This window comes from Cibotium barometz, chromosome 19 (assembly GCF_041138505.1).
Source record: "Cibotium barometz isolate CiBa-2024 chromosome 19, ASM4113850v1, whole genome shotgun sequence".
NCBI lineage: Eukaryota > Viridiplantae > Streptophyta > Polypodiopsida > Cyatheales > Cibotiaceae > Cibotium > Cibotium barometz.
In genome coordinates this window covers 5850899-5867566 of record NC_141064.1, presented here as the reverse complement: position 1 = coordinate 5867566, position 16668 = coordinate 5850899, and the positions used below count along the sequence as shown (strand labels likewise).

Sequence of the window (16668 nt, the reverse complement as noted above, 5' to 3'; positions counted from 1 at the left end):
TACTTAAGACAAGTCACATTGTCACAAGTGAGTCGTGACAACTCACAATTCACATCAAGAAATGATGAAATTTGAAAATGAGTCTATGAATAATGACAAAATGTACCATGTCCATACAACACCAAATCAAAACTATGGTAATCCAAATCAAAACTCATCATCCGATGAGGATGATGACCCTGGAGAATCAAGCATATAACCCTCCGTGATGACATTGCCCTCGTCATCATACTCAGGCCCTGTCATCATGGGCACAGGTGGGTGGGCTGCCTCAGATGTCCCTGTCCCTGTCCCTGTCTCTGCATCATCCTGCTGGGTAGTGTGAATGAGGCGAACGGCCTCATTCGCACGTGCTCGAGGAGTCTGAATAGGCAGCTTCCCTCTCCGGGCGCCTCTCCAGCCAGAACTCTCTGCATCTGCAGGTCCCTCATGTAGCTGAATTTTATAAGCTCGGGCTCTCGATCTCGTCACCCGCCTGTCTACACTCTCCAGCTCTCTATGCAGGAGGCAAAGAATCTCGGCCTGCTCATCTCTCAACCGTTGCTCTGCCTCATCAATGGTGGTAGGATCTGGGACCAGCTTGACACGTGTTGGATCCACCTATTCAACGTAAAGCCAAAGAGAATGCGGAGTGTCAACGACTCAACTTTTTGTATACTATAGTATAAAAGCTATGTAAATGGGAGGCCAATCCCCACAAGCGAATGAATAGGATAAACTCACCTGTTTTGGGGTGCCCAAAGCATGATAAGCTCGTACGAGCTTCATGTTGGCCCTACAATAGACCAGTCTCTCTAGTTGAGAGGTGCTCAAACGATTGCGTATCTTTGTATGTATGAGCGAGTAAGCGCTCCAGTTGCGCTCACAAGCACCTGCTGAACAATCCTGCACTCCAATTCAAAAAAAGTGCTTCATTCATGTGAGCTCAGCAATTCCCAATAAGCTTCACAAGACTAGTTCATAGTCCATAGTACATACATGATATACATACCTGAGATAGCACTCGCAGAGCTATATCTGTAAGCTGTGGAAGACCCTGTCTTCCATAGTTTTGCCACCAAGTAAGAGGAAGCTTGGTGGCCTCTGGTCTAAGAGCAACAACTCTGGCAAATGAGGGTCCCAAGTTGTTGACCCAACTGCAGAGCTCCGCATCAATCTCCAATTGCTGCTCCACATCATACATACTATTAATGTATCTATCTCGTAAGGTGAGCAGCTCCCTATCATGAAAGAGAAGTGGCGTCTTGTAGAAAGGATGGAGGAATGCAGCCATCCCATGAATGGGGCGACTCATATACCCCCATCGATAATCCACAATAGCCAATATATCATCTCGGCTGCAAGAGTAAAATAAACAGAGAAGTAGAGCAATTAGTAAGTCAAGACTCAAGACTCAAGAATCAAGATTCAAGATTCTGTAATCGGCCATCAAGAATCAAGATTTTACTTACCAATTCTGTGTCAGGGACGTACAGGCTGCAATATGACTCTTCATCTGCATGAAGAGGTGGTACACTAAGCCCAAAGTGGAGCCCTCCATGTCTGTGACTCGCAGAAGTACAAATACTGGCTGCAAAGCCACCAAGAGAGTTTGCACATCCGTCCAGAGGGTCTCATCCAGTATCCGTCTCTGTATGTATTTGGTGGGCTCTGTCTGTGAATGATACATATCTCTCCACTTTGGATCCACAACTGTCTGTAATAGTGGATCTCTCAATTTGAAAAGCCTGTGTAGCACCAAATACATATAGGCAAATCTTGTCTTGGATGGCCGCACCATATCTATGTTGCTGTGGCTCCTAAAGATAGCCAATGCCTGCTGCTTCTTTCTGAAGAATGTAGTGATCTTCGTGGCATCAGAAACTGTGGGTTGCACCCAACTCAGCTTGCCTATGTCCTCCATAAGTAAATCAAGGCAATGGGCTGCACAGGGAGTCCACACAATGCGAGGAAACTCCGCCTCCACCATGTCTCCCATTGCCTTGCAATTAGCAGCATTGTCTGTTACAACCTGCACCACATTCTCTGGACCAACTTCAACAATTGCCTGGCGAATGTGCTGATAGATACTCTCAGCAGTGATGCGTTCGCCTGCCTTCCCAGCATCCACAGCGCGTAAGAAATACGTACCAAGACATGAAGAGACAAGAATATTGATGATGTGTCGTCGCCGTGTGTCACTCCAGCCATCTGAAATGATAGTGCAACCAAATTGTTGCCAACCTGCTTTCACTGGCACCAATGCCTTGTCTATCAAGGCCTTTTGCTCATCAAGCATCGTGGTGCGCATCTTTTTGTACTCAAGCCCTGACCATGACTCCGTGTGTCCAACCTGGGCTATAGCTCTGACCATCCTCTTCCATTGGTCAGTCCTCAAAACATTGAAGGAGATATTGCACTCTATGAGAGTGCGAGCAATCTCCATCTCAGCCACCTTTTGCCTTTCTTTGACCCAAGACTGTGCATGCACACGAGAAGGCAAGGTGGTTTGCCTTTCCGTATATGTATCACCCTCATTCTCATCTTGCATGACAGAAGGCCTCTTTCTCGCACACGATGCCTACTCAGAAGAGGCAGGCTGAGATTCATCAACCTGCGTGGATGGACCAGCCAAGTCCCCAAGAAGAGCATCATGAAGTGCATCCTGTGTCTCTTGTGTGCCTCTTCCTCTTCCAGCTGCCCCCATTGCAGGGAAATTTTCAGCAATCAACTGATCTCTCAATGCTTGTGGCACTCTCTTGCACCCTGCACAATTGTTGGTGGTGCCAATGCCTGTGAGGTGCTTGATGACACGAGTAATTGTACTCGTGAGGGTGAAATTGTAGTACTTGCACTGCCATTGTCGAGTGCCACTACCTGCCTGCCCTGGAGTAGTCACGATGCGAATGACGTTTGTGTGCTCCTTCCAGTATGGGTTCTCTCGCTTCGGCATGATTGCTCTGACAAATTCAATGCACAATGCCACACAATTTCAATCAGGATTCAGCAATCGTGCAATGCATAATATTTAGTGGGCAGCTCAGGTAAGAGTGAGAGTGAGAGTGAGAGGGAGAGGGAGAGAGAGATTGAGAGCTAAGTGCATGGTCCACAGATGGTGGCCTAAGGTTCTGAGAGAGAGAGAGAGTTATGTTGCTGCCTTGGGGGCCTGAGCAAGGGTGGGTGGGAAAAGGGCCCCGACAGCAGATTCGCAGAAGAACACGGTGGATACAGCACCACAGAACATGGCTGAGCAACAAAGGGGGGCGAGAGCAGAAGAACATAGAAGCAAATGGGAAGGCCTGGGGAGAGAGAGAGAGACTGTACCGGAAGGTGAAGCAAACGGAAGGCCTGGAGACTCGGACGGGGAGAGAGAGAGAGAGAGAGAGAGACTGTACCGGAAGGTGTGCGAGGCTCGAGCGCTGGCGACTGTACGAAGCGACGAGTCCAGGTGCTGTCGTCGGCTGGCGGCAGTACGGATCGGCGAAACCCAAAAGAATGCGAAACCCCAAACAAAAAGCCTATCGCAGGCGATCAACGAAAACCCCACCCAAAAAAAAATTCCACACGTACGGATCGATCCGTACGTACGGATCTCCGTACTGTACGGATGTACGGTACGGAATGCATCCGTACGTACGTTTTGATCCAACCTTGCCCCTGATAGCCATTGGATCAAGAGTCAGCTTGCTGTCGCTCGCACGGAGATCAGATCCATAGAGGAGAGGAGGCTGGAGTATAGGTATCACGCCACGGCCTCTTTCTAGACTCAGGCCAGCAACAGAGTCACAGGGGATTTCTTTGAGATAGCCAGCCCCCATAGGAGGAGAGACAATATTCGCAGGTTGCGTGGTCAGGATGGAGCTAATGTTTCAGATCCCCCCCCCAGGTGAGAGCCATCGCCACGGACTTTTTTCGATCTCTCCTCACAGGTGCCCCAGTATCTCCACAGGTGGCAGGCGCACGCGAGAGGGTCTGGCGGCATACGAGGGAGGCGGTTCCCCCTTCTCTCCAATCATTCTTATTGACACCTTTTACTACTAAGGAGTTGGCAAAGGCACTGACGGCACTTCCCAGGGGCAAGTGCCCGGTTGTAGACGGCGGGCTTCCAGTCTCTTTCTTTCTTCACCATTGGGACCTCACGGAAGGTGGCCTTCGTGCTGCCTTCAATGAGATTATGATCACAGGTGCTATGCCAGAGACGCTCTCAGAGGGCTTGATTCATTTGATTCCCATGGAGGGTGGTGACAGATTGGATATCTGGCAGTGGAGACCCATCACCCTTCTAGGGAAAGCCTATAAGATCTTGGCCAAGGCCATCAGCAGGAGACTTCAGTCCTTTCTTCCACACTTCATCCACGACACTCAGACTAGCTTTGTTCAGGATCAAAGCATTTTGGACAACATCTTCACTTTTTGGGAGGTGATAGCTTCGGCTAGCATGCGACAGCAGGACCTCATTGTGCTACTCCTAGACTTTGAGAAAGCTTATGACAGGGTGGATTGGAGCTTTCTGGAGGGCACAATGAGCCGGATGGGATTCACCATGGAGTGGATTCGTGGAGTCTCGGGACTTTACTCAGCTTCACACACCTAGGTTCTCATTCAAGGAGCCCGTGGTGGCGACAGATTTCCCCTTTCCCGCGCTCGATTAGACAGGGTTGTGCTCTGGCACCGTACCTCTTCCTATTCATCGTCGAGGCCATGAGTCATTTCCTCTCCACCCAGGAGACCAGGTTGAAGGGATTGCGTCTTCCCGGATTGAGAGTTTGCAGACGACAAAGCAACTTTCCTTGCTGGAGATGTTGGAAATCTCCAGAGATTCGCGGAGGCGATTGAGATTTTCTGCCGCGCATGAAGAGCGCAAATCAACTGGCACAAGTCGTCGTTAGAATTTGGTACATCTCATTGTATTTGGGCAAACCCTATTTTTGGGTATTATGTAATTCTTCCTATGTAGTAGGTTGTGGACTAGTCTGCCTATTCTAGGAGTAGTCGGCCAGGTCAATGGTCACATATGTACTATATAAGGAGGCCTCCCATATCTCACTTTAACAGTTCATTCCCGTGCACAAGTTCAACAATATCTTGCTCGCTAATTGCCATTGTAAAGCTTCTTGCTATTATAAAAGGTGATCTTGTCCACAAGCTCTCTCTACTCTCTCTCTTGTTTAGTTTATGCTTCTGCCTGTGCATTCTCCAACATGGTATCATTAGCTTAGGTTCCGGCTGCTCCATCCTTCTGCAAACTGCTCACCGTCTTCAATTGTGCCTTGCGTTTTCTTCCATAGCTTCTCCCGGCTAATGATCAGTGAAAACAGTGGCTGCGCTTCACCATTTTGCTGCGTTTTCTGGTCCGGCCAGCCTTCTGTTTGCTATCGGCCAGCCTTCTTGGCTGCCTTTTCTTCTACAGAGGCAAGCTGTGAAGTTTTATGGTCCAGCCAGTCCTCTCCTTGCTGTCGGCCAGCCTTACAGGCTGCGTTTTGTCCTACACAAGCAGGTTCTTGGAGTTGTGGCTGTGTCTTCTGCTTCAGCATCAGTTGTGGTGTGTTTCTTGCATATGGAGTTGCCAAACAAGTCGCACTACATCTCCTTCTTCCTCCACGAGTCCCTACCCTTCCGGTAGGAGGTTCCCGATGGTTTCTTGGATTGTTTTGCTGCTGTCCAGCCTCTGTCTCTCTCAGGTTTGAGAGGGGGCTGATTGGTTCTGGAGCCTCGCTTCGTTCGAAAGCACTTGAGAGGAGTCTTGGAGAGCTGAGATTTGTGTTCTTTGTTGTTGTGGATACGGCTCCCCCCTGTACGAACAAGGATGGCAAGTTGAAAGGACCCAACTATGCCCATTGGAAGCTTCAAATGCGGATCTGGTTCATCCACAAGGATTTGTGGGATATTGTGGGCACTAAGAGGAAGCCCGAGCATCCTCAGAACTCTAGGAGGTGGACTCAGGATCAAGAGGATGAATTCGTTGCAGAATTACAAGACTGGGAGAATCGAGATTCGAAGGTACATTCAATGCTTGTGCGGACCATCACAAAGGAGGTCTCACCGGCCATGCAAACTCTCACCAGTGCTCATCAAGGATGGTCTAAATTGGAGGATCTCTTTGCTCGAGATTCGTCGATGAGGGCAATTACCTTAAGGGCAACTCCACGGTTTGTTATTTCCTGTAGGCAGTTCCATGCAATTATTTCTCGTGAAGGCCAAGGTTATCCATGAGCAGTGGGTGCTGCTTTGTCCTCTGCTCAGCTGGCTCCACTTATCCCCACCAAGCTTCCCCCGGACTATGATGTGATTTCTCGATCTTTGCGGTGCCAGGTCACATCCACTCAGTTGGATTTTGATGATCTTAGCTCCCTACTCTTGGAGAAAGAGTCCGTCCTCGTTTCATAGGGTAAGTTGAAGGTGTCTCAACAGTTCAGACCAGGCACTTTCCACAGTTCAAAAGCAAGGTCAGAGTCGCTGCTTCTCTTGCGAGAAGCGAGTACATCTATCCAAGGATTATTTGTCCAAGAAGAAGGACAAGACCAAGGGCAAGTCGTCATCTCAAAGAAAGGGCAAAGACATGACACACGACAGTGATACAGATTCTAGTACCACCTCTAGGACTCCCAAGGCACTTCCGGCTCAAGAGGACCCAAATGGTGTACTTCTCTAGTATACATGTAGTTTCCCACATGTGCTTTCAGCCGGAGGAGGCTTGTGGGCGGGAGAGGCAGCTGATTGCTGCTCCACTTACTAGTGCATGGGAACCATGATTCAGAGTTCCAAGCATTAGACATCTGACAAGACATGGTTATCTTTGGTATAGCAGAGATTATGAACAGGATCTGTTTCAAGTTCATTGTTCGAGGCTTCTGGTACATGATGTGTTTTCCGTCCATTGTTGGGGATTATGGGTAGGGTGTGTCCAGCAACTCATCATCTATTCTTGGAGTTCACTACACACTTGTGTGGGAATTCGTAGCCAAGCAAAGTTCCTTGCTGTTCGTGGTGGCATTTTGTTTGGAGGAAACAAGTTGGCGAGTGCTCTCTCCAAGGTGATTCTAGTATTCGCGGTGCTGGAGGGTCCATGGTTGCATCTTTATCAGCTTATCTTCTTTAGACTCTTACACACTATGAGCTGCATAGAGGGTGTTAGAATTTGGTGCATCTCGGTGTATTTGGGCAAACCCTATTTCTGGGTATTTTATGTAATTCTTCTTGTGTAGTAGGTCGTGGACCAGTCGGCCTGTTCTAGGAGCAATCAACCAGGTCACATATGCACTATATAAGGAGGCCTCCCATGTCTCACTTTAACAGTTCATTCCCTTGCACGAGTTCAACACTATCTTGCAGTGGCTGTAAAGCTTATTGCTATTATTAAAGGTGATCTTGTCCACAAGCTCTCTCTACTCCCTCTCTTGTTCAGTTTATGCTTCCGCCTGTGCATTCTCCAATAGTCGTGTGGTTTTTGGGTAAGTTCAGTACCCACCCCAACTTGGTGACCAGTTGAGGCTTTCCAATGGATCCCGAGGGGCACTCTAGTTCGCTATCTCGGCTGCCAGGTGGGTATTGCTATCTCACCCGAGCAGCAGCTTGCTCCGCTTCTTCTGAGTATTCTGAAGAAGCTTCTATATTGGAGCTTGGTGAGGCTCTCCCTAGCATGCAGAGTGGTGGTGGCGAACCAAGTGCTTCTAGCTGCCATGTGGTACATCACTTCGTGCTCGGCCTTTTCTCGAGCATTAATTGGCTACGTACAGCGATTGATCCGGAACTTCTTATGGGCCGGAAGTGATGGGAGGCCAGCCAAGGCCAAGGTGGCATGGAGAGTGATCATTCAGCCATGTAGCAAAGGGGGCCTTGGCCTCATCAATCCTGCTATCCAGAGTCGTGCCCTACTAAGCAAGTTGATTGTCAAAGGACTCCTTCCCGGTGGTGAGCCCTAGAAGGATTTCTTACTGGCCCAGATTTCAACCCACACTCCCGAGCCTTGGGGGCCCATGGTCGCAAAGTACCATATGGATCTTCACAGAGCTGCGAGCCATTGGCTTCAGCTCAACTTTCGAGGACAAATTTGCAGCCAATTTACTTTGTCCTTGGGATCATCTCAAGCCAGCCCTCAAACAGGTTGTTCCAGTTGCCTCAGAGGAGCGGCTTCGGCAGCCTTTGGTCTAGAACCCCCTAATCCGTTTACCTGGTGGCCACATGTTAGGGGCCCCCGACAGCATGTATCCTGGGGCACCTTGAGCATGGGACCAGCTAGGTCCCTTGGAGATTGGATTGCACACAGGCAACTACCCCCCAGAGGAGTAGGAGAGAGGCCCGACACAGATCCAGGGTAGAGATAGGCTAAGTATCAACATTGACTCAGCTATCCCTCAGGAGTAGCTGACTCCTATTCCAAACCTGACCCCCCCTGTATGGCTAGGCGTGTTTACCAGACACGACATTCTCTTGGCGATCCACGGAGCAAATGAGGACAGTGGTTTGGTCACTTTTTCTATTGGATCCGAGGGCAGACTAAATAGATCAGAGCTTTCCATGGAGGATTTCAAAGGCTGCACCTTGCAGAGGGTGAGGGTGATTAGTTTTCGAGCACGGGAATGGCACATAGATCTAGCACCGGCCAAGTTGGCCAAAGAGAGACTATGGCAGCTTTGGATTTGGGAGTGTCGGCCTCTCACGCGCCTGCAGTGGGACTCGGGAGAGTGGACTTGGCATGATCCTGCGGATCGACAGGAGACTCTGAATGCCCTCTTCTTTGCAAATCCAAACGCCTGAGATAGATGGCACACCGGCAATAGCAACACATTGGCAGTCTCAGGGCCTATCACAGCGCTTCCTTTCAGATTTCTAGAAGAGGCTATGGGATAGCTTACAGCCTAGAAAGATCTCTCTCTTTCTTTGGCTGACGGCACACAAGAGTTTGGTAGTCAATACTTGGCTGGCAATTGGAGACTGGTCAGCAACCTGTCTCCAATGCGAACACCCTCGGGAGTCTCAGCGCCATTGCCTCCGGGATTTCCCGGAGGCCCAGTAGATTTGGCAACGGATTCTCTGCATCTTCACTATGGATAGGGAATCAACCCGGATCATCACTTGGGGCACTGTCGCTTGGGCCACAGAGGCTCGAGTGGTCAAGGCTGATGAGGAGGATGGGGGAGGACTACCCCTTCAAGTCCTCACCATCGGATCGCAACAGTACCAGTCACAGCCCCACCAACAGGTGACTGGCGGCTAGCTCATGCCAGAGATGGGAGATTTGCAGTAGCATAGCAGCCTAGCACATTTGGCATGCTAGATGCATCGAGGCCATCGAGGGTACCCACACTCCGTCGGCTGAGACCATCAGGAGCATATGGCTTGATATCATTCACACCCTCCGCAATCAGTGGGGGAAGTTACAATGAGGTTCTAACCACATGCGGAAGTGGCGGGAACCTTTCTTGAAGCTTTGGAGACCTAGCCCTTTCCTCACAGATAGAGGAGGTGACCCCATTTGGCTTTACAGACCACCTGTGTGGTTGTCCCCTTCCGCACCCCCCCCCCCACCTTATGAGATAGCCTTTGAGGTAAAGTATAAGATCATCAACTTCATCCTGCATAGCATGGACTAGGTGCTACTGCAACCCTACTCACGTCATCAGCGCCCAAGAGCAATGTAGGTTTACATATTTAAAAAATTCGTCCTAACCAAGAGGACACAATTTTTATACATACACCAACGAGCTAAGTTTCTATCACTTCTCTAGAGGTGAAGGGTAGATTCAGCCATGATGAAGGCTAGCACTTACAACTAGACTAGCAAAAACAAATCACTTCCCTATTAAAGCAATGATTAAGCAAGACTAGAAGCAATGATAAATAACAACTAGGAGAAAAAATGACCTAAACAGAAAATGGACTTTTAAGCTCCCTATTTTTGTGAAACTTATTACTTATAATCTTAAACATTCCAAACGCATAAATCTACTTCGATTCAAAAAACAACAAGCTTTGCTTAAAACCTTTTTTAAGCAATAATCCTCAAGCGAATTGATGAGTTGGCAAACTTGAGTAATAAAAGTAAATTTGTTTGAACAAATACGAGAGAATCTAAATAACTAAGAAGAGACAACACCATATTTAGTTATTTTAGAAATGTTAGAAGTGAAGTAAGGCATTCTTATGATATTTAAGTTGGAATACTCAAGTTGTAAACCTTTATCATATATATCTACATCTATACCAACACAAGATTGAGATATCTTGAGGTCCAAAAAAGAACAATGGTCATTGCAGTGCAATTAAATTCACAAAACTCTGAGATAAATTCCTCCACCTACAGAGGTACGGTTTAAATACAAAAAGTCTTGAAATCAAGAATATTGGGAACAAAAAGGTCATTAACAAAATGTCACTTGACAAAGTAAGTTTGTGAAGGAAGATAGGACACGTATCAATGGAAACTAGGCGTTCCATAAAATCAAATTTCATATGTAAAAAGATAAAAGTTGGCAAGAAAAATGGCACCATTAGTACCCATAAGAATAACAATGGTTTGTTTAAATAAGGAATCCCCTAAGGTAATAATAGATTTACTATACAAAATAGTGAAATCAAAAGTTTGAAGGCACAAAGCAGAAGACTTCTAGCGAGACTATGAGAAGAGTCTAAGAATTTAACAACGGAAATGACTCCTGAAACCGGCCTCTGGTAGAAACCAAAGTGCGGTAGACTAGCAGTCACCCTTCCACTTGTAGTCTAGATAAGAAAACAAATTGGATTGGAGCTAGAGTGCCCCAAATCTGAAAATAGAACGACACCTGTTGGCCCCAAAGCTTGGCGCCCCTTGCGGTATTTCTTTATTCAATTTCAGAAATATGTAAGGCTGAGTACAACAAAACCAGCCAAGAGAATACACCTGTATGTCCAATCTGGCAGCCCACAATACCTCTTAGCACAGAGGATTCACACACAGATCTGTGTCTCAAAGCAACACTCTGTGCTCCCCTCTGATCAACCAAGACCATTTAGCAGGACAGCCTTGAGCATACATCTGGCATATCTCATGCACATGATTCAACAACTCAGCACAAACATACATTCACTGTCCCAATCTCTGTTTCCACCCTTTTCAATCTGCCATACCCCTCCTCTCACAAGGGGCCAGATAGCACAAATCTGCAGCAGACATAAGCTAATGGAAAGAAAGGTAGATGAACAAATTCAGAGCTTACCAAAATCAGCTCGTGGATCTGCACCCGTGGAGCAATTCGTACCAGTCTGCACTTGACAACGACTGTCTGTACTGTTTCCCCTGCAACCACTTGACTATCGCACCAACCAAGCTCTGGAAGAGCTCTGCCTGCAAAACTGGGAGTGCTGTACCTGTCTGTACAGACCAGAAAATCAGAACTGTTCCTGTCCGTACAGTCTGTACCAGCAGTCCACGTGACACTGTACCTGCCTGCGCTGCCTGAAACCAGTCTCTATACCCGACTGTACCTGCTCAGCCAGTCAGCGCCACCTGTACCAGTTCTGTCCACCGCCGCCAGTACCTGCACTGTCCAACGCCGCCAGCTCCTGCTCTGTCCGTACAATTGTCCGTACAATTGTACCTGCAGGCACCAGAACCTGCAGCAGCAGTTCTGTACCTGTGCGCAGCCTGTACCAGTAGATGTACCTGCAGCAACAACTCTGTGCCTGTGCGCAGCCTATACCAGTAGATGTACCTGCAGCAACAACTCTGTGCCTGTGCGCAGCCTATACCAGTAGATGTACCTGCAGCAGCCTGTCCGTACAGAGCTGTACGGCTGGATTGTACGGCCTGTTTTGCACGGAAATCAGCAGCCAAACCAGTCGACTTGCTTCCTTCTGCTCTCCACGCTTGCAACATGCACGTATGTTACACGCCTCCCAAAAGCAAGAGAGAGAGTGAAGTGAGAGAGGCATGCAACTCCCAAAAGTGGAGTTGCCCCCTCTCCAAACTTATCCTAGGGCCCCAACTTTAATAATAATTAAAGTTCCCTACGGGCCACTACGGCCTAGGGGCAACCTTCAATAAAACATTAAAAACATTAATGTTTTTGTCCCCCTTCACATCTGAAGTGTCCACACATCATTCTCATTTGTCCGGGCACCCAAATGTGAATCATTTAATATTTTGGCTCAGCAACCACCATAATGTCACAACCCTGTGTTTTTCTCTGGACAGTATGCAGGTGTGCACGGGGACATGGTGGACACTGTGAATGGCATCAGGTTGGAGTCAAAAAGTAAACCCATGTGTGGACAACCCCAAGTGTGAAGGGGGCAAAGATACTTTAATTTAAAAAGGTTTTATAACCTTTGGTGGCCAAAAATTAATAATATAAAGGTTTCAAAACCTTGGGAGGCCCCTAGGGTAATTTTTAGAGGCTATTCCACTTTTGGAGGTCCACGACTCTCTCTCTCTAGCTTTTTGGGAAGCGTGCTAGTTCTCATGCGTGGAAGGGAGGAGAAGTCGACTGCATATATGTTGGCTGCTGATTGTTGGCTGCGCACAGAAGAGCTCGTGCATATCTGTACGGCTGCTGCAGGTACAGTGTACGGATACTGCATGTACAGTGTACGGAAGCTGCAGGTCAGGTGGCTGCAGTTACAGATTCAGGCGGCGCAGGCAGGTGTACGACTGCAGGTACAGCTGTACGACTGCATGCACACATGTACGAATAGGTGCAGCTGGTGCAGGCTGCTGCTGTACGAAAGCTAATACAAGAGGTAGCTGCACGCTTTTTGGAGGACGGCGTGCTTTTGTAGAAAGGAGGGGCTGGTTTTTCATGAACATAGACATCATGTCGATGGCGTTCAACTCATGGAACTTTCAGCTTCTCTTTGCTTTGGGTTCGGGACTGTTTTGGAAAGGGTTTATGGACTGTTTCGTGGCAGTTCATGTGGCTATGAACATGAGCAATGCTCGGGACTGTTTTGAGATCAGTTTGAGGACTGTTTATGGGCTGTTTTTGTTTGGCTGCAAATTCAGCTATGTACTTGGGTTTCTGGCTGCAAGTACAGGTCACTTGGTTATGTTTCTTGGCATGGGAATGATGCAAGCTCACATGGCTGCGTGCTCATGGAGCAGATTGTTTTCTTCCTGCTAGAAAGGAACAAAGGAACCTACAGTTATGGGCATCTCTATGTTGCCAGATGTTTCATGAGGGAACAGGTAACTAGATGTATGCTGTTGTTGGCACTGTTGTTGAATGGTGCCATGAATGGTTCTGTATGGAAACAGGACAGAAGTTTCAAAGGGAAACAAGCCTAAGGGTTTCATGTGGAAACACGTCGTAGGTTTCTCGAGGAAACATGTTTTTGGGTTTCTCCAAGAGATAGGTCACATGCAGGCAGAAGGTACAGGAATGGACACATGTTTGGTACAGCCTTGCTACCGATTGGGCAGGGGACAAGGAATCCATGACAGAGATGGATAGTACCCTTGGAAGGTAGAGAGGGTTGGTACAGGTGTGTCGATTGTATGGTATGCTGTGCTGTGATACGAGTTCTCTTTTGAGAGAGAGTTTGGGAGTCTGTGTTGTGATGCAGAAGCACTGGATGTGTCAGGGTGTGATGTTGTTCATAGTGTGAGAGGCTATGGATGGTTGTGGCAGCCCTGATCATGGGAGAAAGCTTCTGTATGCAGACTCAATGTGAGAGTGTCTTTCGATGTGAACAATGGCTGGACTAATTTGTGGATGCCGAGTGGACAAGAAGCCATGATGCAGGTTCTTTGCAGGCTTCAGGGGTTCTACTGTGACGGCTGAGTTTCCAGCCTTATTGTAATCAAAGCTCTTATAATCAATTAAAGAAATACCGCAAGGGGCGCCACTGCGTTTTGAGGCCAATCGGTGTCGGTGTACTGTTTGCAGGAGCACTCTAGCTCCCCCTGTTTGTTTTCCTTTTCTAGGTCCTCAATGGCGTTGAAGTGTTTTATGTGCAAGTGTTTGTTTCACCGCCCGTCATGCCGGTTTCAAGGTTCCGTTGCCGGGACACATCGTCGACTTTCTCAAGGAGGCAAGCCCGTGGTTGTCACATCAAAAGCTTCAACATGAGGAAAGTGAATAGGAAGTGCAGGAGACAATGCAGGGTTGTGTGTCTTTGCCTATATGAGGTGAAGAGCAAGAGCTGAAGATGAAGCTCAGGAGAAAAGACACCAAGAACAAGAAGTAGTCGGCCAGGAACAAGAAGCAGTTGAAGTGTTATGGTGCAAAACATGGGTTGAAGGCTATGGCTTTCGACAGTTTGTCACCAGCCGTATCTTCATAGAGGCTTCATGGGTTCGGAAGACAGTTTCTTTCTATGTTCAGCAGTGGTGATCTACTATGCTTCATCGAGGACTTGTGCTTACCACTTGGGTGGAGTGCAAGCAGGTTTTGGGTGCCTGAGGATGTATCAGATGAGGCTCAGACGGAAGCGGAGGAACTTGACGAGGTTCTTATTCCCGAGCAGATACTGGCACATAAGGAAAGAAAGGTACATACTACAGGGTAAAGTTTCCCGTCGCTATCCTGTGCAGTTCAAGAGCTGTTCATTGATGGATGCGAAGTGGATGGAGGAGGTTCGCTGATGGATGCGAAGTGGATGGAGGAGGGTGACTTAGCAGATTCACCTCAGGATTTGCAGCTTTATCTTGATGCCTTTGAGTTGGAGTCGACTCTTGTTACGGCTCATTCAGGTTCAGCAGAGCATAGGTCTGGAGCATTGCTTGATGCTCAAGAGGGGGGTAGCACCTCCGCACCCTTGTTACAGACAGGCTCAGTTGTCATCTAGGAGTCGCTTGGTGACATCTTTGTATTTACCCGAAGGTACTGGAGGCTGACAGTACATCTGCTTATGGGACTTCTATGATATTGTGTTCTAGACACATGAGATGATGGTTGGGTATGGTTCAAAGTCGGTCGCACCTTGAACTATAACTGCAACTATGGATAACTCTATGGAGGGCATAAGTCTTGCGAGCAGTCCTAGAGTTGGTTTGGTTCATGGATATATGGATCGAACTTTGTTTGTGCATGTATGCCTACACTTTTTGCGGTAGAGGTATTTTTGTATTCTGGTGCCATTGGATCCTGGTACATTGAGAATACATTGGGAAATACTCTGGATTGTGTCGTGTGCTGCATGTATGTTGGTATGATACATCAAGTGCTTTATTATGTTCATGGATGAACCACTGGGTGTGACTCCTGTAGGATGGCCATGAGACATATGTGGGAAAGTACTTAGTGGATGTAGTGTTTGGATGCATTGAGTGCTTTCATATGCTCATGTTGTACCATCAGTCGTGGGTCTTGCGAGATGCCCATGGGCGTAAGGCTTGCGAGCAGCCCTTAGACTGTTACTTTAGAGTAGGTAGAGCATCTTGAGGAGCATATTGTTTGCGAATGCATATATGTGTCATGCATATGTTTGACATATGTAGAATGATGCATGGTTTTGTTTTTGGCTACACAGTTAACGTGTTTCCATTTGGTTTTAGACTTTTGCTGTAGGTTCTGCAGGAACAAGCAAGAGGTGTTTGTCACTTTGGCGTGACAATATGGCCTATTGTGCAAGATGATTGTTTTATCACCCAGATGCATTGGAGGGCCATTGCTTTTGTCGTATGGAGTGTCTTTGCTCATAAGATGCTTTACTGTGCCATTGAGTGCAATCGAGGACGCTTGCCATTTTTCAAGAGGGGGGTATGTCACGACCCTGTGTTTTTCTCTGGAAAGTATGCAGGTGTGCACGAGGACATGGTGGACAATGTGAATGGCATCAGGTTGGAGTCAAAAAGTAAACCCATGTGTGGACAACCCCAAGTGTGAAGGGGGCAAAGATACTTTAATTTAAAAAGGTTTTAAACCTTTGGTGGCCAAAAATTAATGTCATAAAGGTTTCAAAACCTTGGGAGGCCCCTAGGGTAATTTTTAGAGGCTATTCCACTTTTGGAGGTCCACGACTCTCTCTCTCTAGCTTTTTAGGAAGCGTGCTAGTTCTCATGCATGGAAGGGAGCAGGTACAGTGTACGGAAGCTGCATGTCAGGTGGCTGCAGTTACAGATTCAAGCGGCGCAGGCAGGTGTACGACTGCAGGTACAGGTGTACGGATGCATGCACAGGTGTACGGACAGGTACAGCTGGTACAGGCTACTGCTGTACGACAGCTAATACAGGAGGCAGCTGCACACTATTTGGTACGGGTGGCTCCTGGTATTGTCCAGTTCCGATAGGTGGCTGCAGGCGTGTGCTTTTTGGAGGACGGCCTGCTTTTTTGGAGGACGGCCTGCTTTTGCAGAAAGGAGGGGCTGGTTTTTCATGAACATAGACATCATGTCGATGGCGTTCAACTCATGGAACTTTCAGCTTCTCTTTGCTTTGGGTTTGGGACTGTTTTGGAAAGGGTTTATGGACTATCTCGTGGCAGTTCATGTGGCTATGAACATGAGCAATGCTTGGGACTGTTTTGAGATCAGTTTGAGGACTGTTTATGGGCTGTTTTTGTTTGGCTGCAAATTCAGCTATGTACTTGGGTTTCTGGCTGCAAGTACAGGTCACTTGGTTATGTTTCTTGGCATGGGAATGATGCAAGCTCGCATGGCTGCGTGCTCATGGAGCAGATTGTTTTCTTCTTGCTAGAAAGGAACAGAGGGACCTACAGTTATGGGCATCTCTATGTTGCCAGATGTTTCATGAGGGAACAGGTAACTAGATG

At 47.7% G+C, this 16668-nt stretch overlaps 3 protein-coding genes across 7 annotated transcripts in view; all 3 read right to left on the bottom strand.

The window, feature by feature from the left end:
• LOC147628144 (ranBP2-type zinc finger protein At1g67325-like) overlaps positions 1–16668 on the bottom strand; it is a 57139-nt gene that overhangs the window by 28467 nt on the left and 12004 nt on the right. The gene's annotated exons all lie outside the window — the stretch shown is intronic.
• Positions 66–2668, bottom strand: LOC147628146 (uncharacterized). Its single transcript, XM_086813177.1, has 4 exons — positions 1452–2668; positions 992–1337; positions 724–885; positions 66–600 (listed from the first exon to the last, which is right to left on the bottom strand). Exons 1-4 carry the CDS (start codon positions 2528–2530, stop codon positions 148–150), a joined length of 2040 nt encoding a protein of 679 aa, XP_086669303.1. The 5' UTR covers positions 2531–2668; the 3' UTR covers positions 66–147.
• Positions 2561–3633, bottom strand: LOC147628145 (uncharacterized). Its single transcript, XM_086813184.1, has one exon. It carries the CDS (start codon positions 2930–2932, stop codon positions 2561–2563), a length of 372 nt encoding a protein of 123 aa, XP_086669310.1. The 5' UTR covers positions 2933–3633.

Excerpts from the sequence above, each read along its gene's own strand:
- LOC147628146 (XM_086813177.1), bottom strand. The coding sequence starts at position 2,530 with ATGCAAGATGAGAATGAGGGTGATACATATACGGAAAGGCAAACCACC. Across the intron at positions 886-991 it reads CTCTGCGAGTGCTATCTCAG|GATTGTTCAGCAGGTGCTTG; the intron begins GTATGTATATCA and ends ATTGGAGTGCAG. Across the intron at positions 601-723 it reads CTTTGGGCACCCCAAAACAG|GTGGATCCAACACGTGTCAA; the intron begins GTGAGTTTATCC and ends TACGTTGAATAG.
- LOC147628145 (XM_086813184.1), bottom strand. The coding sequence starts at position 2,932 with ATGCCGAAGCGAGAGAACCCATACTGGAAGGAGCACACAAACGTCATT.